Genomic DNA, 25,372 nt, shown 5'->3' on the forward strand with positions numbered 1-25,372 from the left:
GGGCCTCATTATTGCTTAATTGTTGGTCTTAAGTATACATTATTTAGAATGGAATAATTCAATGAATCCAACTGATATTTATGTATAAATGCTTGATATTGGAGAAAATCATAAAGCATGATTTTGACCAAAACTTTTTTCGACAACAACAAAATAATACTGCGGTCAAATTGTTATATTAAATAAACCAATATTTAAACCAACAATTTAGCAGTAATTAGACTAGACCCAAAAGTGTCCACAATTCCAGGGTTCATACTAAACTTAAAGTTCTATTAAAGACAAATTCAAATAATTTCAATTTTTCAACAATAAATAGTTCATTATGTGTCCATTTTATTCAATGACTATTATCAGGCACAAAATACCATTGTCAAGGTTATGCACATTCACCCATCTACTCACTCATCCTATACTGCGCCAATAAAGTATCCTTACACTTGGTAAAATAATCACAATTTCCAAACTGAACAATATTGAGGTAAATTTGTTTTCTTAATAGATGCACTATCTAATCCTGCACATTATGACACCCTGTTGAATCCAATGTGACTTCAAAAAGCAAAGTTACAAGCATTTGATTAGACGAAGGTCCAGTTTTAAAAGTGACAAACTGGCCTATATTCAAAACTCCACAAACTAGACATCTGGTTTGAGAGTGGTGAATGCCTAATTTATGCGTTTGGCTTTAATTCAAGACAAAAGGAACAAAAGAAAACTGAAACAAAAGAACTGACAATTAAAATGAAAGTTATGAAAAGCACAGAGAAGTAAAAACTGAAATAAAAACTGCTTTAAATAACGCTTCATTGAAGAAACTGTGTTGTCTCTTTGTTGCGCTTGTTGGAATCTTTTTTGCGCCTTGTATAGGCCAGTTTGTCACTTTTAAAACTGGACCTTCGTCTATTCAATTGCTTGTAACTTTACTTCTTAAGGTCACATTGGATTAAATGTGATGTCATAATGTGCAGGATTAGATAGTGCATCTATTAAAAAAACTAATTTACCCCAATATTGTTCAGTTTTGAAATTGTGATTATTTTCCCAAGTGTAAGGATACTTTATTGGCGCAGTATATAATACACATAGGACATGTGAGCATAAGAAACTTAACTCAACCCAGAAAGTATCGAAACGATTATGATGGTCAGATATATTAGGAACTGAAATATATAGCATGGGTTGAGTTTATATCTACATGTGTACAAGAAGAACAATAGTTACCAAAAAATCATTAAAAATGTCAGATTTCGGATCAAAATTTAAAAATAAATAAATAACAGGTCCTAGATATTTACATCTAGTTTTTGAAAATTAATTTAAAAAAAAAAACATTTTAATGAAGAATATTTTTTGTTATGTGGCCTGAAAAAATTTGGGTCAAAAAACATTTTTTTGGTATTTTCTCCAAAACTGAGCATTTTGGCCCGAATTTTACCTCACAGATGGATATGTCAAGTCCTTGGCATCCTAAATGTGTATAATTTTATTATACTTTAGACCAGTTGACAATTTAGCTGTTAATGAGACCCAAAAGTTAAACTGTACTCAGATTCTAATATTGTGACTGCCTGCACAGGTCGCCAAGGTACTTGGTGGTCGTCAAGGTACTTGGCTGGTACTGCACAGTGCCAGAGGAATACCAGTGCAGTATCACTCCTGATGGGTCCTGTGCAGTAGCAGCATTGATACTGTGTAGGCACTTTATGTGTACCTTGGTGGCAGTGTACATGTGCAGGCGGCCTGTAATAAGAATCTTGTAGTGTACCGCTACAGCACATCCCTGATTTATGAAACATCAACATATATGTGAAACAATTAAGCAAACCTAAAAAAATCTTGTCATTTTGGGGAAAAAATGTATATCTTTGGTATGAAATGTCAAAATTTTCAAATGATGGACAGCTTTTCCTCCCAGCTACATACACATATCATTAGATTTATAATGTTTATTGATAATGTTAAATATCAAAAAATCTTAAAATATCAATTTTAAATACTTTGCCATAAAATTCATATTATATGTGACTTAATCTGGTCTATGGGGACCAAAGGCGGCTAATTTGAAACTGAGATAAAGGTAAAAATGTGGAGTAAAAAACAATAAAATACATGTAAGAAAATAGACATCAAAAACTTCATAACTTTAGAACCAAGTATGCTAGACCTTTGATGTTTTCAGTAAATGATAGGCTATTGTATGTATAATGTAATAAATACAGTAACTCAATTTTCAAAAATGCCTCCTTTGGCCCCCATGGACCAGATCGTGTCACATATTTAAATTTCAAACGTGAATTTATATGTGAATTTCAAACAATCAAAATTATTTGATATCATCAGGACATTCCTTGTATCCAGAATGCAATGTCCAATGTGCTATCCCACAAAAAACACTATCTGATATTGGAAAAGTTTCAATTTGCACACTCTCTTTACTGTCAATTCTGTGTGTTTACACTGAGCACCCTGTATTTTTACTTGGTATTACCCGGTAACCCACAATCCGATTCAGGCAACAACAGTGCTGTACGGTGCGACCATTTTAGGCGCATTAGCGACTAGATTTTTTCTAATGGCGACTAAATATTCAATCCCTGGCGCCAATGGCGACCAACTATTGAAGCTTTTAATCGCCAGCAAATGCAAAACATGTATGTAATGTAGCATTCAAGAGTATGAATGTATGCTATGAATATATGCATTTATCATGTCTCAATGGAGACTTCCTGGAAAACATATAGGCCTACATGTACACTATAGGCTACCTGCTGTATGGAGTATGTAGCGTTCAATGAGAATATGTAGATTGAGTACAGCAGCTATGAACATTCAACACACGTGGCTGTTCAGTTGGCACCTCAGATTTTTTACCTGGGAGCAAAATTTGGGCGCCTAAATTTATAAAGTTAGGAGCCATTGGCTCCTCAATCAGGTTTTGCACCGTACAGCACTGGGCAACAACCACCACGTTTCTACAGGCGCTTAAAATAAGGGTTGCGGTGTGTACCGGAAGTACTGAAAGTATTTTCCTGACCCCAAGCTGCTTTTAAGGTCACGATGTGATACATAAAACGTAAAAGATGTTCAACACCCAGCAACCGTTAACCGTTGTGTTTCCACTGGCAGAAATAACGGGTGTCACACCACATGCTCTACCTCATGAGGTGGATCACGGTTGCCGGGTGTCCACACCGCATCACTCTGAACCGATCTGTTTCCACTGGGCACATTAACCGGTAACCGTCCCCCAGTAGAAACACGCAGATTGCTGACCCAAATGGATTCAGGAATTCAGGATTTAAAAAAAAAATCATCCTAAAGAGTAAGATAAAGCGCCACTGCAGACTTTTTAGAGGATGTAGAATATTCATGTAACATATCTTCATTATTTAATCTATTCCCATTCTATTTACAGTAATTTTTAACTTCTAATGAATGTTCGATGACGTAAAATTGAATATCTCCACCAGACACTCTACATAACATATTATCGGTTTTACATCATCAAATATTTGTTATTTAAACATAACTGAAATAGAATAGGAATAGATTAAATAATAACAAAGACATGTTATATTGACTATTTAATCTACATGTATATGACTCTTATGAGTTGCACTTTGGGGTTTTTCAGGTTCCCTAGTCCGAAGGCTACTTAGTCCCAAGGTTCGCTTGTCCAAACACATAATTTACCATTCGCTAGTCCAAATTCTGAAAAAGGTTTGCTAGTCCGAATATCGGGTTCTCTAGTCCGAAGGTTTGCTAGTCCAAATAATAAATAAGGTTCTCTAGTCCGAATATAGAATAAGGCTCGTTAACCCTAACCCTTATTCTATATTCGGACTAGAGAACCTTTGGATTAGCAAACTTAATTTGGTTTTCGGACTAGCGAACCTTTTGGACTAGAGAACCTTCAGACTAGCGACCCTTCGGACTAGAGAGAAATCAGGGCTTGTAACAGACAATTTGTACTTTCCACACTTGCTTTTACAAGCATTTTCACCATGTTGAAAATGATGAGTACTTTTTGCTTCTTGAGCACTCAATGTATAGAAAATAATAGCAAAGTCCAGAAGTGCAAATTTTGTTTTCAAAAAATGAGATTTGTTTTTCATTCATATCTCTGGTATTACTTATATTGACTCAATTTCAGTCAGCAATGCCTCAAATTTAGGATAGGGTTACACTCAATTGGTATATTTTTAATACAATTACACTAAACCATAGGCAAAATATCTAATTCTCAATCATGAGAGCCAACTTCGGTACGCACAGATATTTGCGCTGAGTGTTCTTACTATTATGCAAAGACACACGCTTACGGCGCAAGTTCATCTTTTGAGGTCTCATGTTCGTGTTGTTCCATGATAAGTACGCTGATGCAACGGTACACAGAAGGTACATCATCTCGTAATCGAGAATTGAGGAAGTTGTGCACTATTTTAATATTAGTTGTTCTCCAAAATACTCACTTGGCTTAATAGCATTGCATATCTTCTTGATACCTGCATACTAACCCCGGGTACTACTAACAAATGAATAAACCAGTCCCTTTGTAGAAGCTGACATATTGCTGTGCAAAGCTGCTTTTGTTCTGATCACTTCTTGCACTCTGTGGATAAAGCACCTCCTTACAGGATATAGGGTTGGTTTATACTAGTTATATGAAGACCTCACAAAAATTGACTCAGCCAATGTAAACAAATATGCATATAAATTAACACTAACTGTATTTTGGTATTTGAAACACCAGGAGAAAGAAAATTGAACTATGGTAATTTTGACACCTAGTTTGTTAAAATTGCCTGAGTAAATAAACGGTAAATAACCCAACTTTCTGTTGTAAAATGTTGCGAATACGATTAATACCTTTGAAGCTATAGGGGTCTTTGTAATGGCCGAGTTGAGTTTTAGTGAAGTCTAATTTAGTCTAGTATATTCATCAGTATGTTGAAAACATAACAATATGAAAACAGATGACCAAGGCAATAAATAATGATGTCATCTGAATGAATTAGGTAGAATCAAAGAGTACCATGTTGAGTGTCGCTCATGGAGGGCAGATTATTACGGCATAACTTTGACTTGAAGTGTGTGTTTTTGTGCATTCTATGTGTATCGTGTAATGTATATATGATGCCAAAAAACAAGCTAAGCTCTGCATGCACAAACCTTTGTCATGCTAAAGCTTAAATATGCCAAGTATTGTTCTGTATACCTTCCTCAAGTCAGTAATTTAGATATTGTTTTTTATTGCATCTTTAAATCCATGAATTTTCAGAATGCAAATGATGCAAGGAATCCAACTAGCATAACAGATGCCTGCAAAAATTAACTGTTTTTAAGAATATTTCAAAATTTGATTTGATTTAACTGACTCGAGGAATGTATATGGAATAGTCTATGAGTGATACACCAAAAGTTGATACTCTTTAGTTCTAATCTTGTAAATTACACTGAGGTTGGTCCAATGAAGAGTGGTCAATTAATAAATACCGGTACATATTATTATTATTTTGCACTACCCAAAATTCCTATAAAACATCAGATAAGTGAGTAGCTCTGTGTTTTGTTGTTGTATTCAAATCATGAAGCTCAGCAGGTCTTTTCCTTCTATTCCTGGCTAGTTCTCTCTGCACAACCTCCGGATCTAAACATGCTTTCTTACTTGCTTCATCGCGCATTTTCTCTAAGTTTGCTTGAAATCCCTGTAACACTCCAAGATCTTTAACTAGCAGTGAATAATCTAAAATATCATGCATCACATCTTTCATCTGACGTACAAGCCCAATTCGTTGCACCTTTCTCTTAGGTATTGCCTGTTGATTCACTACTGTATCTACAGGAATGGAAGACGTGCTGACAGCTACTTGTTGAATGGATGAGTTTAACAATAAGCTTAACAATTTTGACTGTTCCTCATTGGCAGGTTGATCTGAGAGTTGTCCCACATTACTCACTTGTTCAGAACAAGATACGGCAACGTATGGACCACTGACAACACTCTGATCTTGTATTTCACTGTTACCAATTTCTTGAGTACTGCTGAGTTGCTGAGTGCTACTCAGTTGTTGAATACTATTACTCAGTTGCTGAGTACTGCTACTCAGTTGCAGATTAGTACTATTCAGTATATGAGCATGTGAATTGATATTCAGTCCCTGAGTATTGCTATTCAATCCCTGAGTGTTGCTATTCAGTCCCTGAGTGTTGTTACTCAGGCCCTGAGTTGTACTACTCAATTCCTGAGTATTACTGATTACCCACTCTTGAGTGCTAGAACTAGATATAGGTCCTTGATGTATTATAAAGGTACATGCAGGCACTTGATCTTGACTTATATTACTCTCTTCTTGAATATTATCTGAGTCCACTTCTTCAGTATGAACAATCACTTGTTCTAAAACATCACTTTGTTCAGTTTCAATTTCTTCCCCTCTGTCATTTTCATTTTGCTCCTCCCTATTCCCTCCATCATCCTCAACATTCAGCATCTCCTCTTCCTCCTGCTCTGCCTCCTCCCATACAGAAGGAACAGATGGTTGCTCATTGCCAGGTTTCTTCTTCCATCTTGTCATAAAGTTTTGGACATCTTTTAGTTTTGGGAAGTATCGGCGTCTAGCTTTGGGTGGAAGAGGTTGATCTTTGAAGAGTTCCTTTTCTACATATTTGTGGACTAGTGAATGGAGTACACTGCAAGAGGTCACACCTGTTTGTGCAAGTTCTTCTATTTTTGCTTTCACTCGTGGGTCTATTGGCTCTACCTTGGCTGCATCCTGTAGAAGAATGAAATCACAACATTTAACAGTGTGTTTTTAAAGTAAAAGCTATAATGGTAAATCACATAATGGGCTAGCCCAGTTAAAATCCATACACCCATGGAAGACATGACCTTAATCTTCAACATAGGGAGTGTGAATTTTGAATGGGGTTACCTGAATGGCTGACTCCATTTGAAATCTACATCTACATGGGAGATGTTTTCCTGGGAGTGTGGATTTCAAACAAGATTACCCCATGTTGTCTATGACTAGGTTTTATTTCTTTCACACACATGATGGGTGCCTAATTGGTACTATTTGGCAAATTGGCCGCACCCTCCTCTTGATCAAATTAATTTAATTAAAACAAATATTGCGTGGTTTCGAACTGAAGCTGATGTAGGACATGAATGTTGCTAATTAAGAGCCTATAACCTACTCTTGATTACAGAACAATACAGCACTAATTTTTTATCCTGTTTTGTGAAATGAAACATAGCCCAATCCTTATCATTTATGACCTGTCAGCATGAAATGAGCGAAAAGTTGCAAGTTGTTAGTCACTCAAAACACCCTGGCTACTGCATTAGTGTTCACGCACCTGTTCAAGCCACTAAGTATATCTGTATATCCTTCGTGAATGGGGGCACAATGGGCCATTCACAAAGGATAATACTACTGGCTTGTACAGATGCGTGACAAACAAAGAACACCAACTCAGTCAGACCGGATGTCTCGAAACTACCAACTCAATGAAATGAGTATAAAGTCATGGTGACATTTCGTGGTGGCAGGTTACATTTAGTTAGAACTACCTGGCAATAAAAGGGCCGATTGTTCTATTGCCTGTGTCTAATGCGTTTACACAAAAGATATCAAAACTGTTTAAAAAAATCCATACCAGATGCAGAGCAGACGTAGCAATTTTGTCAGTCACACTTCATGGTTCAATTGGCCCTCATCAACAAATGATACTAAACTTTGCCTGTTTGGTTGGATTTGTTTTTCTTTCAATCTACAATTGCAACATCCAGAGCAGGTATTCCTGGTATGTGCAAGGTCATGAGCCAATTTTTAAGTTATGCCAACATAACTGAAAATGGTACAATCTAACATATCTTGAACTAATACATTTCAGATTTTCTAAGCATTTATGTTATTCAACTAAAAATTAACATGTCCAAAGTTGCACAGAGACCAGAAAGTATACACAAAACTTTCAGAACTTACTTCTCCCATGTCATGATTCTTGTGTTCTTCTATGGCAGAAAACCTGACATAAAACTGGACTTCTTTACGCACACTGTCACTGTCCTTCTTTAGTGCAGCTAGCAAACGGTCCTTTGCTTTAATCTTGGCATGCTTGAGACCCTTGTCACATTCAACCTATGATGAAGAATGTTAAACATGCATTTAAATGAAACTTACATGAAATCAAATACCATTCAAAACTTGCAAATCTATCTGAAAATCTAACTTAAATCTGGAGGCTATTCTTGTCTAATTGTAAGGCCAAAAAAAAAAAATTGTTTGGTTGCCCTTCCGAGACAAAAATTTGGAGGGTCGGTAGGTCAATCCTTTTTTTTTTCATGTACTCTTCCTAAATTTTCCTCCATTTTGAAAAGGCTTGTATTGACAAATGCTTGGTAAAAAAAATTGTGTGTTTTTGGACTGGATTTAAATGGCAATACTTCTTGTTTTCAATCAAATATGCATTTAATAAATGAAATGAGTGAATAACAAATATAAAAGTCCTTGATTCTGTCCAAATTTAAGGTTTCTTCTAAAAAAGTGATTGAAAAATAAAGAAGAAAAACCCGACCCAAGATTTCCAATTTTTTGGGTCGGTCAGTTGAGGGCAAGCAAACATATTTTTTTTAGCCTAATCAACCAATCAAATTTAGCGCTTACAAGCTAAACTTTACCCAATGACTTCATTTGATTAACACTCTATATAGGCACACCATGACAATGAGTCCAATGTCAACTTTCGCCTCATAGACGACAGTGGCCACATCGTTGGGTTGTGTGTATCATGATTGCATTAGCGCCAATCCGGCTTGAAATGTGGGGGACAATCGGCCTGAATTGTCACAAAGTGGCTGAAAAGGACCAAGAATGGGCAATTTTGCCGAAAGGTGGAGGGGGACACGCCCTCTGTCCCCCCTGGGATTGATGCCCATGCATGATTGCAGTATGTACAAGTGAAGTTGTAAACAAGTTTCATTCATTTTCATGATGGTAACTATTAAGATAAAATAGTTTTAGTTATGAAAATGATACTAAGAAGTCTCAAAATATTGGACCTGGCTATAATCCTTGAAACAATTGAGAATAGCATTTAATACAAACAAAACTTCGTTTATTCTCAAAATTAATTTGTTTGCTTTGATTATCTTACCATAAAATCTGGAAATTTGACAATCTTTTTGATGGTTACTTTAGCAGGGCAATTAAACTTCTTGGTGGTTTTGAATCTCTTGTGACGAGGTTTGCCCACTTCTTCTGAATCCTGGAAAAAAGTTTTAAAAATAAGACAATGAAATGCAGAATCAGTACCCAAAATTATGGTCAAAATGCTTTGAACCTGATCTCTAACACCATGATCAGCAGCAGGTGGGGGGGCATATTTGCACCTTCCCCCCCCCACCTGCCTACATCACTGACCTGTTGACATCACACATGTCAATGTACCACCACCGTGTTGCGCCCTTAGGCAAGGCTCTTTGCCTCGCTTGCCTCACCCCACCCAGGTGCAATGGGAAGCTGTTAGGGGTTGTCACAGTCGTTGTACTGATGAACCCTGCGCCAATTGTAGGCTGCAAACGTGGTTCCGACATATTCTAATGACGGCGGAATCAATGTAAAGCGCTTTGAGGCTGTTTACGGCATAAAGCGCTATATAAATATCTACATTTATTTTTATTTTATTATGGTGTCCAAGTCACATTGATATCCATTGAAACATGTAGATAAGTCATCAAAAGATGAAGGGTTAATATTTTTGCCACACACATTTTCATCATCTACATACAGACAGAGCTCATTATTTTCATAGGCCCCTCCTGAACTTTAAATATTCCTCGAAGGCGGGGACAATAAGAGCACCTTTATTGGTCAGGTTTCTTTGTGGTGTATTATGGTTAACAGATTTAATCAATCCCCTTAGACCATGGTTGGATGCTAGAGAAATTCTGCTTTGACAAACAGAAATAATTGTCATACCTGTTTATCCAATGAGGTTCAGGTAACTCTATCTCTGAAAGTAACACTTTATAGTTTCAGACAAGACAAAATTACAACCTTGGCGAAAAATGTTGCCACACCTGAGCGTTAATTGGCCAACATCCTTCCCCGCTCCCCTATTGCAATGTTGATTTGGACAAAATCATCATCATTTCTACATTACAGTCTCCCAACATTGGAAAATGGGGGTGGGGAAGGGGCAAGTGTAATCTGAATGTGCATTTGCAACTATTATACAAAATAATACGGAACTATCACATATTTAGCTTCGATTGCGTGCTTTTAACACAAGAACGTGCTGGTGTGGCAACAAATTTCCGCCAGAGTTGTAGATAAGACAAAACTAGACAAGACAATACAAAACAAGACAATACAAAACAAGACACAGCTTGGCTCCTACCAGGGTTTCCTTTAATCATTGTTTTAACATGTTTGAACCACTTTATGATAATGCATTACACCCTGACACAGCACTCGACTACCTGCATGCAGTTCACATTTGTGATGCGATCAAGCAAAATCAGTCGGAACTCGGAAATAATTTTCAGATTCTTATAGGACAGTAAAAAGCATTTACAAAGCTGCATTTTGCAGAAAACCCCATTGAAATTGAAACCAGTTCCAAAGATATAAGCAGTTAAAGAGTGTCCAAAACAAAATGAAACAAAAGAAAATATTTCCTTTGTTTGGCTGTATCTCAAAATCAATATTACCGAGTTCCGACTGATTTAGCTTGATCGCATCACATTTATACTTTGAGTGCTTGGAGTATAAAAATGTTTCATACCTTTTCAAATCATTCACTTGTAGAATTCCATTACACTCAACTATGGGAATTGTAATGTGAAAACCCATAAGCATCAGATGACAGACATGTCTGAGATGTCAGATTGGACTTCCTAGGATCATCAACAGCATGTTAAACAGAACTTAGCATTGTTATACTCCAAGCACTTGATATACTTATACTTGTTACCTTTTCCTTGGCATATGTCTTCTTCTTTCCAAATTGACACACTAGATACTTCCTTCCCACCCAACAGAATGGAATCTTGTCATACGGGATCTCTAAGCTTTCTTTATATCCAGTCAAATGCCATCGAATTGTGTTTATAATTAACTCTGTCAAATCAGATCAAAGAATTAATTGTTTTAATATATTGATTATGTACATACAGTGGCTGGCTGAAATTTCCAAGGGGGATCAAAATTGCAAAGTCACCTTGCTGAAACATGCCCAGAATTACTATACCGTGATAATGCACCTCGATCGAGTGAAAATTTGCACTTAAATTCTTCAACATTTAATTGGGCTAAATAAACATGGTTGACTTTTGCTTAAAACAGGCCAAAAGGAAGAAGCGCATTGCAAATTGTGGTCAATTTTTTCCCAATGTTTTAAGGCAGGGGAAAGAATCATACATCAGAAGTAAGAAAAATTATACATTTTTCTGAATTGTTAAATGATAAGAGGAATATTTTGATGTAAGATTTAAGATCTGAGCTATTTGGAAATTTGGCCCCTGTATGATTTTGAACTCTTTTTTAACATACATACATGTACATACATAAACAACATTTAATAGGGCGCCTTTCCAACTTGATCAAAGCGCCGTAAAAACAAAGCAATAACAAAAACAGAGTCAATAGGATCCATGGATAAAAATGAGACTTCAACACTTTCTTGAAACTAGGCAGTGTGCATGCCTCCCTGATGGTTCTTGGGAGGCTGTTCCAGAGTGTGGGTGCCGAAACATAAAATGATTTATCACCAATGCGATTTTTCCCGACATGAGCGGTGAGAAGAGTAGTATCAGAAGATGAACGTGTCATGGGTCCTGTAAGACCGTGTTCGTGTCAGGTTGGTTGGTTTGACTTTATGAAGTCAAATGTCAAGGCATTCTAAAGGCTTTATGCATAACTTGGTTGCAAGCCTTACAATCACATTAAAGTACATACATGTAATTGCTACACTATTTTATCAATGAGCATCAAAATTTATGTATGATTATTTATATTTAGCTCATGCAGGCAATGGTAAAGCAAGTCTACTTACTGTTCAGCTCTGGTTCATGTGTTCATCCCAATGTTTCAATAGTTGGTGCCTACTGCCTATATTTACAAAGCCCCAAATCTCTATATTATAATGTAAGTTTGTTGAGTGCAAATGTGTACCCGGTACATTTTATTAGCACTCTGCGCAGCATCTCACAAATCGACATGAGTTATGTATACTTGTATATTTACATCAACAACCACACTACTGGCCTAGAGAGGTTAACTTTATACCATACCTGAATGAGAGAATGATGAAGTCATGCCAGCTACCACAAAATGTGTCAGTGTCTCTTCTTCAAACTGCTGTATAGCAGCATTCAAGTCATCTTCTTTGCTGAAAATCACTGTCTTGCCTGCATATTCAGCCATCACGATCTGAGTACAAACAAAATTATTTATCAATGTATTAGACCTGATGAACAAATCAGGTTGTATATAAAGGAGCAACAAACCAGGGGTGACACTAAATTCACATTCTTTCTTTTCTATTATCAACTCAAAACCTTCTCTGGTTTCCAAGAGAGAAATTAAACAAATACTTTGTTGCCACAAAATGTAACCCTAAATGGTGATTTATGAGGTTCAAAAAGAAGACGGCCAATATAGGCAAAAATGGACCCCTAATTTAAATGTCTGTGTAGCCAAAAAAGGACCCTACTAGATGCTGATGCTGCTTTACATTGTATGTTCAAATCTAACCCTTTTGTGCCATTTTATTAACAATCATGCATAGCACTATTTTTTTATTATTATAATTACTGTTATTTTTTATTATTTTTTTGATATCGATTTTACTTTGATATTTAAGTGACCTCCTTCCCACCCCCACCCCCCAAAAAAAATTCTAAATTTATAGACAATTCTTAGTCAGTGGGAGTGGACGAGTAGTTCGTAGCCACATAATCTGATTGGCAATAGCATGATTTCAACATGATCGCAACATAATATGCTTGAAGTTGTAAACAATAATAATAGGAATCTTGATCTAGCTATCCTCAAATAAAATATGTGTGAGACCGCCCATTCAAAGTAAATGATGAATCACCCTATTAAGAATATCTTTATTAGGTTTACAGGAAATGGCAGGAAAATACATAAAATAATAAAACAAAATGATCAACAATCATCACTCCTAAAAAAAATCCTAAAAAAGAATTAAGGTAGCAGTTGTATTCACCCCTGTATCCTAAATGTGTCAAAATTAAAACAAGCAGACAATGCCTGTAACTCTGATTTAAGACCTCATTTGTTGAAATTGGTTGAGAATTAAAGAAACAGTGATCCAAAAACCTAATGAAGATATGAAATTAAAAGTAGCACTTTTGTGTTCTAATCAATGAAAGCACTATGCTAGTTTTTCGTGCTAATCAATGAAAACACAGCCTTTGTTCTCTTAGCCATGCAAATGTGGCAAACTGCAACTTTTAAATTTGCATAGTCTTCCTTGGGTCTTTGGATCTCCGTGTCTTTATTTCTTGAACAATTTCAACGAATGAGGTCTTAAATTCGACCTAAAAGATACAGCTATTTGCTGTTGGTTCCATTTATGACATATCTGTTGTTGTTTAGGATATACAGGGGGTGAAAGTAACTGGTACCTTAATTATTTGGCTTACTGTACAGTGTGGGCCAAAAACAACTTTACCTAATTTCAGAGGGTGGATGCTCGAATTATAGAAGAGCTATTCATGATAATGTTACATATTCTAAATGTATATCTTTCTGAGAGTATGTGATGAAGAAATGGAAGCAAAAGAAGCTAAATTAACAAAATGGTGCTAGTTTTACTTCCGAGGGTCAAAAATCACTTTGTCCACACGTAATTCAATGGGATTTGTCCGATTTCTAAGAGTAAGGCATGGAAGAAATACAATCGATTTTAATCCCCATTTACTTGTCATGTACTCGAACTTCACTCTCATTGACCAAAAATTAGCATAAAAATTATACAATTACAAAAGTTTCATCTGGCGCAAGTTTTGAATTTTAAATAGGTCTTCGTGCATTTTGAGACTGCATGGCTTATTTCTAAACAGGTTTGCAAGGTGTCAAGATAAGGCAATTGACAACACAAGAGATGACTTTTATGGCAGTTGTATACTTAAGAACAGAAAGCTTTTTGGAAGTGCAGCGTCAATTTCGGATTCGTTTCCCGAACGTAAGAGTCCCGCCAAAACCTACCATAACTCTACACAGTCATGAACAACTTTCACAACCTCGGAAGTGTGATGAATAGATGCAAAGCACGGAGCGGATGTCCAAGAAGTGACCGATCAGCTGCAAATATTGCAGCGGTTCAAAGGAAACTTGCAGCTACAACCCCAGAGTCATTGTCGACGCAACAATTTCCGGCCGAACATACCACAAACGCAAAAAGTGCAAACTTTCTTGTAAATAACATTTGACAAAAAATGACAAAAAATGAGGTCTAAGGTTACAATTGCTTTTGCGCATATTTGAAGAGAATTGTTTTTATATCTTTGCAGCATGAAAGCTGCATATCATGACGAAATATCGTAGCTTGAAATTTAAATTGTTTATGTTTATTTATTTGATTGTGTTATATAAAATTGCTGAACAAATTTGTGCGTATACTGAGTGGTTCTCATTCTCTATCGAACTCGGTATTGCAAGTGATGCGACGCGACAGCTAGTAGGCCTTCGGGTGGACATAGTTAATTTTGACCCTTTGATCTAAAACTAGCGTCACATTCTTAATTTAATACATTTTTGGATAGTTTTTTTCACCAAATACTCTTAAGAAGATGTTCTTTACGAATATGTGAGCACAATTTGAAGCAGACTTTTCAATTTTGAGATATGAACCTTTGTAATTGGGGAAAGTTGTTTTTGGCCCACCCTGTATTTACCAAAAAGGGCCGATTTTGAGGGAAATTTTTCAACACTCAAATGACTCAATTTGTTTCTTGTACATGTATTATCCACTTGTGGTACCATATCCCATCAAGCAGCAGATCCTTAACACACATGTTTCATACTTTTCAACAAATTCTAAAACATTGAAAATATTTCCAATTCTAGAGTACAAATCGGTCAACCGTGGGCGGTCACACACATAACATCACAGGATATTTCAAGTGGATGTCTAACTAGTTGAGAATAAAGGACTACATTTATGAATAGATGCGACAGGATTACCTACGGGATTGTTAACCCTCCTCTTTCTTATCTTCTCTGCCTCTACCTATGATAGACAACAGGCAGGTCCAATATTTTTATCAATTAGTCTGTGCCGGCATCGGTATCCACTACTCAGGACCTGCCTGGACTAAACGCTTGCCAGTCCTATACGCCGTGCCTATGCATAGGACTGGCTTACGCCATTTGGCATGTCAATGGGAAATACACACTTAACGATTTGCCAGGGCTGTCAACTCTCATGCATTGGCCGTGGGTCTCACGCATTTGGTCATTTTCTCACGGTCTCACACCAAGGTAGTAAACTTTTGTATAATCTCAGGCCTAGGTAGTAAATATCACGCAAAGAGCTGTCAAATGAGTAAAATGTTGTCCCCACCCCCCCCCACCCCCACTTTTTAGATTCTCAAGCGCCATGGCTCATATAATCATAGGTCAAAATGAAAATTGTTGTCAGCAAAAATAATTCCGCCCCGGTACGACAGTGTCTCACGCCTAGCAATTCCAAAAAGTTGACATCCCTGCGATTTAATAGCACAGGTCAGAAATTAAAAAAAAAAATTTAATGTCATCAATGTATCTAGGGCCTATAAAATTGGTACGGTCCACCTTATTGTACTTGCTAAATTAAAGACACGGTTGAAACAAAATTAAGGATCGAATGCATTTTAGTGTCCAAAAAGGCAAAGTATCAAACAAACATCTGCTGAATTCAGCACCCTTGCGAAGGGTTCAGAATTCGAATCGTGAATAAAAATATCTGATCTTTACGATAAAAAACACAAAATTACAACTTTAAACATACTTGCCAAACAATATAGAATAGAATATTCGACGTCAACTTCTCAAAATATTGGAGAAAATCATCAAATGCTCACCAAACTGGCAACATTGGGAAAGTTTGCTATTTGATCCTTCACTGAAGTTCAGTAAACATGTTGGCCTTATAACATCTAGAGCAAACAGGATTACAGGTGTAATCAAGAGATCTTTTGATTATATGGACAGAGAGATGTTTCAGATTCTCTACAAAACCCTGGTCAGACCACATGTGGAATATGCCAATTGCATATGGCACCCAGCATTTCATAAGGACAGATTGAGTGTCGAGAAAGTACAGAGGAGAGCCACTAAGATAGTCCCTGAACTGAAGGAACTCAGCTATGCAGAGAGATTAGAAGCATTGAAGTTGCCATCATTGGCATATAGGAGAGTAAGAGGTGACTTGATTCAAGTCTACAAAATAATGCATGGCTTCAATGATGTTCAGAAAGAGGCTTTATTTGTGTTGGCTAAAGAAGGGAGAACAAGAGGCAATAGTTAGTGCCGTACTATTACGCTGACTTTCGTATTCGGCGAGGAGGACGATTTCGACCTCCTGGTTTGTTTACAAACAGAGAGGTAGACAAAAAACCGTTCCGCGTGTCCAAACACTGAAGTATCAGAAGGACGGTCCACAATAGCGTGATTCACGTAACCTGAATAGGGATTAAAAAGCTGTCACGTAGAACCATGTGCTTCTATTGTCCAATTTGCCATCAAGATTTCATATGGAAACAGTTCAGACCCAGTACAAGATCATGTCAGAAATTAATATTTTGTTCTCGGTCTGATTATTCGGACTAGGCAATAGTATGAAAATTCAGAAGAGGCATTCAAGACTCAGCTTAAGGGTAGATACGGTATTGTTGGTCGAAGCAGCCAAAAAAATTGATTTTTATTGTCTGAATCAATATATTATTGAAAAATAACACTTTGATGTTTTGCAAAAGTTCATTCTACAAATCATATACTTTGAAAACTTGCTTAATTTATTGTTGTTAATGAGTTATGTACATTTTACAAAAGTGTTGTTGTTTCAACCCTCTTTACAACATAACTCAAGAACCACAGGACCTATAAAAGCATTTCTGTGATATTTGAATTCTTCTACACGCCGCAAGGAAATGAGCAATGCAATTTTTGCCGAAGCTCACTACCATTCGCAAGTTGTTGTGAACTACCAAATCGCAACACTTTAAAATAGTGTATTACCTTAAGGTCAAATTCATTCACCCAAAGAGTAGTAACTCCGTGGAATAAGCTCCCGGACGATGTAGTAACAGCCATATCAGTCAACGAATTCAAGAATGGTGTCGACGCGGCTCTCTCCAAGTGGTACAACAAGTACACATATGGAATTGGACCCGATTGGCAGCAGAAGTCAGTTTACTAACTTCTTCTCATTTATTAGGCTATGCAGTGTAATTTAGATGTTTAAGGTGGGCATTTTATAGGCTTTTTATAGCCTCCATCAGAGCCCGAGAAGACAGGTGAATACTAGTTCACCACGTAAACTTATGGCTCAAAATTCGGACCGCTCGCCAATAAGTTTACTGCTTTCTATGTTTTGAAATTTGTTGACGTTTTAACGATCCCCGATCGCTTATTTTAGCCGTGTCACGTCACATGCATGACGCTGGTGGGTACCAACCAAACTTCAGAAAAAAAAAAAAACCTCGATCGCCGATAACGATGTGATGGGACTTACATAGGATTACACAGAGATATTTCTTGCCAAAATTTGACCATTTCTAGGCAAGTTGGCCCTACTTTGTCTGCGTTATATGAAAAAGGACAGTCTTAAGTAAGTATAGTGCAACGCTTTTGATTTTTTGATGTTTTGGGAGACTGGGAGGGTTCAGAACAAAAAAATGATGGAGCCTATTCTTGACTGTGTAATATTCCTTCACCACATTGCCGTACGGAGACAGTCTTATACGATGGACAGATAGTATCAGTTTGTGAATGAGGACATCGTATAAGTTCCTTGACCTTGTACTAGGTGAATACAGGTGAATAAAGTGCACACTCCAATTTCCCTTTCAAACGTGTCGGAAACTGAAAGTGCATAATCGATTATAATCCTGGCCATACCTGCCTGTTGTCTATCTGGTTCTGGTTCTGGTTCTGGTTCTGGTTGAGTCGGCATTGCCAGACATGCTGTACTTCACCAACTTCGCGGTCAAAGGTCTATGCGCATTTAATGGCGTCGCGTCGCGAAAAGAGCTAATTAATGAAGTTTATTTTGAACATTTCCCTTCGTCGCTGTCACTGTCGTCTCGTCGAGGTCATTCCAGTCGGTCGTCGTTCTGTGGAAGTAGCTGAATTTGTGCACATCCTTCCTGATCAGCTCCTTTTGAGTTTCCTGCTGTTTCCTCTTGTTTTCAATCCTGCTGTTCCACCCTGTTGAACATAGTCTTCCGCTCTAATTCCAACTTCCCCATTCATGATCCTATACATGAGCTGGAGTCTGGCGTCTTTTCTTCTGTCTTGTAACGCTTCCCATCCCAGCACTCTGGTCATTTCTGTGACACTGCTGAGTTGCTTGTAGTCATTCATACAGAATCTTGCTGCCTTTCTCTGCACTGCCTCGATGGCTACGATGTCCTTCTTCTTGTACGGGTCCCAAGAGCAACCAGCGTATTCCAGGATTGGACGTACCAGCGTTTTATAAGCTGTCTCTTTCATTTCTCTCGGGCAAAACCACAAGTTACGCTTGAGGAAACCAAGAACTTTGTTGGCTTTGGATGTCAACTTCTGGTATTGAGCCTTCCAGCTCATCTTGCTATCAATTTCGACACCAAGGTATGGATGAGAGTCTACCTCTTGCAGCGGTTGTCCACAGAAGTTGTAACTTCTGTCGGGCGCTTCTTTCTTAGTTGATAGCTTCATGACTGAACACTTGGCTGGGTTGAATGACATCTCCCATTCCTCTTGCCACTTTTCCAACTGGTGTAAATCTTTCTGCAGTATGTCCATCTCTCTACTGGTCTTCCCAGATGTATATATGACGCAGTCATCTGCAAATAATCTAGCAGTACTCCTGATGTTGTTTGGCAGGTCATTTATGAATAACAGGAACAATAGGGGGCCTAGTACTGTACCCTGAGGTACACTAGAAAGCACCTCCCTTGGGGCCGATACCATGCCGTTGCATACCACCTTCTGAGATCTTTCAGTCAAGAAGTGTCTAATCCATTTCAGCAGGGATCCTCTGATACCATGGTGATCGAGTTTGCCAAGGAGTCTCTCATGGGGACTTTGTCAAATGCTTTGGCAAAGTCTAAGATGGCCATATGAACTGTCTCATCATTCTCCATACTTTTAGTAAGGTCATGAGTGGTTAACACTAGTTGAGTGACAGTGGAGTGCTTGGCTCTGAAACCATGTTGGTTGTCCACCAAAATATTGTGTTTCTCCAGGTGTTTCATAACATGTGAGTGTATTATGTGCTCCAGAATTTTACTCACTACACTTGTGAGAGATACGCCTCTGTAGTTACCAGGGTTGTCTCTAGCCCCTTTCTTGAAAATGGCACAAATATTTGCCTCTCTCCATTGATTGGGTAGAGTTCCTTCCTCAACCGACTGTTGAAAGATGTCTGTGAGAACAGGGGTTATCTCTTCAGCACACATTTTGAGAATCCACGGTGGTATACCATCTGGACCAGGGGCCTTGTTTGGTTTCAGGTTGTTAATCTGCTTCAGCACACCTTCTTCACCAATCCGGAGATCTGGAATGTCAGGGATGCTACTTCTTCCTAGTGATGGTATTCGCTTGTGTCTTCTTTGGTGAATACTCCTGCAAACTGGTTACTAAGGGCTTCAGCCTTCCCAAGATCATCACTGATTATTTTATTGTTGACTTTCAGATCAGCAACTCCTGTATCTTCCTGGCGGATCTTCTTTATGAAAGACCAAAAGGCCTTTGGATTTTCCTCCATAGAAAGTGTTAGCTTACCCATAACGTACTCTCTTTTGGCGTGGTTCAACTCTCTTTTGACGGTTCTACAGAACTCTTTGTATTCTTCCCAGTCTTTCTGATCGCCAGTTCTTTTGGCTTTACTGTACATTCTACCCTTCTTCCTGCTCATTCTTCTGTGAGTTCTAGTAAACCAAGGAAGATTTCTTCTGTTGGATGACATTTTGGTTGGAACGTTCTCCTCCATCACTTGTTTGATCTTACTATCAAACATGTCCCATTTTTCTTGGACAGTGAGGTTGGCTTCATTTCTGAAGGAGTCACCAAAGATCTTCATGTCTTGCTTTATCTTCTCCACATCAGCCTTGCGCTTCAGGTAGATCTTGTGGGGAGGTTTCTTCTTTACTTGAGCAAATCCATTTAGCACCGATAGCACAGCCTCATGATCACTTAAGCCTGGTATGACTTCCACATTCTTGATGAAGGAAGAGTTGTTGGTGAGAACCAAATCAAGTATGCTGTTGAGTCTGGTTGGTTTGTCAACCACCTGTTCTAAGCCATGCTCTTGTACAGTCTGAAGCAGCCTCTCTGCAGTTGTTTTGGATGCCGGATGGTTTACAATCACCGTCTTGTTTACCCAGTCTATGTTTGGTTGATTTAAGTCACCCTGGATGACTACGTCCTTGAGTTTGGAGTGGTTGTTGATGTTTTCTAACATCACCGCTAGGTCTTCGACCGTTTCTATATCATCATGCTTGGGCTTATACAATGTTCCAAACAATATAGGTCTTCTCCCCTGGATATCAAGTTGACACCAAAGCATCTCACTGTTTGTTTCCAGCTCTTGTCTCACGGTTGACTGGTAGGTCCTTCCTGTATGCAAAAAGACACCACCATGTCTATCCGTCCCACTAGATCTATCTCTCCTGTGCAAAGCGTATCCATCTGGCAGAAATTCAGCATTTTCTATTGAAGAGTCTAGCCATGTCTCTGTCCCATGGATGAAGTCCGGTTTTAGTTCATGAATCATAGCCTCCCATTCCGCACGCTTGTTCATGATGCTCTGGAAATTTATGTTCAGAGTAGTAAACAACATCTCTCTCCGCAAGTTCTTCTTGCTTGCGGGCTTCCTTTTATTTTTGGTCCTGTCAGTTTTGTCTCTGTCGTTGTCCCCACTCTTGTTGTCCTTGTCATTGTCTTCAGTGTCGTCATCATTGTCAGTAGTCTCTCCTTCAGTTGAAGAAAAATACGAGTTGGTGAAGCAAGTTATCTCACAGTGCGGACACAACCAGTTGAAAGATTTATTTGTGAGGGTATCATAAGTATCATTATCCATTCCAGCACAGGCACAGTGTGTCCATGCCCCGCATGCATCACACTCCAGGCCCTCCTCTCCAAATTTTACGTTGTCAACACACATGGTACAGGGAGATGTACACTCTGGACAAGACCACTGTTTTCCATTTCTGATTTGGTTGAAATCACCTGTTGATACACCACAGCAGCTGGCATGGTAATCTTGGCTGCACTCACCACATGTAATCCATCTACGGTTATGACTTCCTGTCTGCCACACACATTACACTCCCTTGCTAGCTGGTTTTCCTGATTGATGGGGATTACCATTGTTGAAAAAGGTTGCGATGAAAAAGATTGAGCGTTGTGATGCTCCTACTCCCGCTTATGATGCACACCAAAAAAGTTCAAAACACTGCAACACAATTTATTTCACTAGTTCACAAAGTTCACGAAATTAACACCAAAAACTGCAATGTTAAAAGGATGATGCACTGCGATTTAAATATCTCCTGGCACGACGCTTTTAAAAACAGGATACATCCACTAAACGAAAATCATTTAAAAGTTAATAAAACGATGCAGGAAACGTTCCGTCTACTTGGAGCACGCTTCAATATTAATTGCACTATCATATAGTTGACACTTCACTTCACTTCACAGTAATCAAGAAAGCTTCATAACATATGGTTGTCACTGCAAACAGTTACTATGTCAGTTGGTATTACACAAGAATATATTGTTCAACGATGATTATGAAAGAGTCATTCCACTAAATATTGCACTACCACGATAATTTCCACTACACTCAACATCAAACATTTAGCTTCTTCATATAATAAAATAACTTCTTATCTGCTGCTTATCTTGGATGTTGTTTTACGTTGCCACTGCTCGCTGCCGCTGTTCGTTGCCACTGCTACTAACCTATAATTTACACTTCACTTCACTTCACAGTAATCAAGAAAGCTTCATAACATGTCTTATCACTGGATGTCACTGCAAACAGTTACTAGTATGTCAGTTGGTACTACACAAGAATATATTGTTCTACGATGATGAAAGAGTCATTCCACTAAATATTGCACTATCACGATAATTTCCACTACACTCAACATCAAACATTTAGCATCTTCATATAATAAAAACTTTTTATCTGCTGCTTATCTTGGATGTTGTTTACGTTACCACTGCTCGCTGCCGCTGTTCGTTGCCACTGCTACTATCATATAATTGACACTTCACTTCACTTCACAGTAATCAAGAAAGCTTCATAACATGTCTTATCACTGGATGTCACTGCTAACAGTTACTATGTCAGTTGGTACTACACAAGAATATATTGTTCTACACTGTACGATGATTATGAAAGAGTCATACCACTAAATATTGCACTGTCACGATAATTTCCACTAGCTACACTCAACATCAAACATTTAGCATCTTCATATAATAAAATAACTTCTTATCTGCTGCTTATCTTGGATGTTGCTTACGTTGCCACTGCTTGCTGCCGCTGTTTGTTGCCACTGCTACAATTATTTCTTTTGCTCCCGTAAAATATATTGCACTACACAAATACAAGTCTTTTCATACTCACTGCTGCCAACTACTGTTTGTCTTATCTGCTGCTTCTATATGTAGTCACCGCTGGATGCTCTGCTACAATGTACATTTATTTTCTTTGGTACGGTAATTCACAAAAAGTATGATGCACTAACACAAAAATACCACTTCTCTCAACAGCAAAATATTTAACTTCTGACACTGACTAAATTTCTCCTCCTCTGCTGCTTAGCTTGGGTACTGCAAACGAAGCCACTGATGAATACACTCCTTCTCTGCTGCTTGTCTTGGATGCTGTAGCCACTGCTGGATACCCTGCTACGATAAGTACTTCACAAAAATATATTGCACAATTTATACGGAATTGTCACTTCACTCAACAGCAAACCATATAACTTTTTTTAAAACAATTGCACTGACACTGGCCAAATAAATTCCTCTTCTGTATGTTGTCTGTCTCGGTGTAAACTGCAAACGAAGCCACTGCTGGATATTCGGCTACAATAAGTTTCTTGGTATATCACAAAAATGTACTTTACTATCACAAAAATTTTACTTTCCACTGTACTTTCCACGGGCACGGCCACAAACAATTAATTTAAAATACTCATGTACTGGAACAACTTTGTCCAACAACACTCCTCTCTGCTATAGCTGCTACTTGGCTTGGTCCTGCATACGTGTGATGATTTTACATGTACAACTACTACAACGCTTTGATAACATTCACTATTGCTATTCACTATGGCACGTAAACTAGTCTATGGAATCTGCATAAATACTATAGGATACTGATAATACTTGCGTTCCTCCTCTTCATTGGGTGTCAGCTCCGGTTTCCAAGATGGCGTCGATTCCCGCGAAAATTTTAAAATTTGGATTTCTCCTTTACACAAATACTCGACTATAATGAGCGACGATAATTAAAAACTTGGTTAGTCCACACAATATTAAAAACTTAGGTCTGCTCCGTTAACTGCTCCTGTAATAAATTATGTTGGTCTCCGCTGCATTTAGCTTCAACGTAACGTTAATCGTTTTATACACAACAAGTACACAAGTCCAAAAAATGGTGATATCTTCTTGAAATCACAGAATTTCTCCCCAATTATCCACAAAACAGTAGATACTTATAATGTCTGATATTTGATGAGAAAGAGTTCAGGATGGATGAGATAATCACGGATTTTATAAAATAAATTGTCCCTTTTCGCGGAGCTCTTTTATTTCGCGTCCTACCAGCGCGGCGACCTTTGACCTCTATCACACGGTAGAGGACAGTAAAAACAAAAATTCCTATCGTTTATTCTCTAAGTAAGCTTAAATTTGTGATAAATTTAGGTAAGCTTAAAATTGTCCCGGAAAATTATGTAATTCATATACATGCACATCAGTCTAGCGGTAAGATCTTAGACAACACTTACCTTAGATGTTACACAAACTGAAAAAGCAAGACTCTCCGATTTTCAGTGTGATTTCATGCTAATTTGGACGAAAAGATGAAATTCTCTACAAAAATTTTGATCTGAGGCTCCGTTGGTAAGGACAGCTTGTCTTCACACTTGTTAAGGGCGCACAACACCATATACCTATATATTTGATTTGATAGTTTTGGTATGTGTGGCCAGCAATTATCAGAAATGGAAGCTATTAAAAAAAAAAGACTCAGAACATTCGCATTTCGCCCTTTTCTATATGTTCAGTGGCGTAGCCAGCTTTTCGTTACCGGTGGGGGTGGGGGGGGGGCACAACTTGTAAATGTACCGTACCGAACCAGCTTAAAAATAAGAGTCAAAGTATTTGAGCGACATGATGTTCTTTGTTTCTTCAACATGTACACACAAAATTGTCTGTGACCCCCAACTTTTTTTTAGCCAAGGCATGTTGTCTACCGACGGCCTATAAGATGAACCAACAGCAGTGATGAATGGAGGGTGCGCTGCCCCCCACTAGCTACGCCACTGTTTTGTTGCCTTGTTTTTCTTTCTCTTTTCAGTCATCAGAAAAAATAAGAAATTCAGCCGTGAAGCTGACCAAAAATTGCCCCAAAATACAAAACAGGCTACCAATTTCTTTCTTTTAGGGACTGTTCACAAACACTTGTAAGGGGGGCCTGATGCAAAAAATTTTTATTGCAAACATTTTTCAGGGCCCCCTTTTACAGACCTTGAAAATTTCAGGCCCCCCTTTTTGACATGAAAATTATGGGTCAACCCCATCCATAGAAAAGCATATAAACTCAATTTTTCCAGGAAAAGTTTTTCAGGCCCCCCCCCCTTAGGAGGGTCAAAAATTTTCAGGGGCCCCCTTTTGGCATCAGCCCCCCCCCCCCTAACAAGTGCTTGCGAACGGTCCCTTAAGCAAAAAGATATTGTGGAAACTGGGGTAATTAAAGCCAGGATGACAAATTGATATTAGGCCTAAAGAAGGTGACAGTCAATCCGGCAGTGAATCAAGTGTTTGCAGCCAGCCAGGACTGTAGTAGTAACAGTGGGTATGGGGGTAGGGGGCATGTATGTAAACAAATCCACCCTTTTCAC

General features: G+C 38.1%; 1 protein-coding gene across 1 annotated transcript; it reads right to left on the reverse strand.

The window, feature by feature from the left end:
- Positions 1-319: 319 nt before the first annotated feature.
- LOC140149269 (uncharacterized) lies at positions 320-24,382 on the reverse strand. Its single transcript, XM_072171529.1, has 6 exons — positions 24,257-24,382; positions 12,305-12,443; positions 10,987-11,132; positions 9,166-9,276; positions 7,995-8,150; positions 320-6,779 (listed from the first exon to the last, which is right to left on the reverse strand). The coding sequence occupies exons 2-6, from the start codon at positions 12,435-12,437 to the stop codon at positions 5,538-5,540; spliced, it is 1,788 nt and encodes a 595-aa protein (XP_072027630.1). The 5' UTR covers positions 12,438-12,443; positions 24,257-24,382; the 3' UTR covers positions 320-5,537.
- Positions 24,383-25,372: the final 990 nt, after the last annotated feature.

The sequence above is a fragment of the Amphiura filiformis genome, chromosome 1 (genome assembly GCF_039555335.1).
Source record: "Amphiura filiformis chromosome 1, Afil_fr2py, whole genome shotgun sequence".
Taxonomy (NCBI): domain Eukaryota; kingdom Metazoa; phylum Echinodermata; class Ophiuroidea; order Amphilepidida; family Amphiuridae; genus Amphiura; species Amphiura filiformis.

Excerpts from the sequence above, each read along its gene's own strand:
- LOC140149269 (XM_072171529.1), bottom strand. The coding sequence starts at position 12,437 with ATGGCTGAATATGCAGGCAAGACAGTGATTTTCAGCAAAGAAGATGAC. Across the intron at positions 11,133-12,304 it reads TTCATCATTCTCTCATTCAG|AGTTAATTATAAACACAATT; the intron begins GTATGGTATAAA and ends CTGATTTGACAG. Across the intron at positions 6,780-7,994 it reads AGAATCATGACATGGGAGAA|GATGCAGCCAAGGTAGAGCC; the intron begins GTAAGTTCTGAA and ends ATTCTTCTACAG.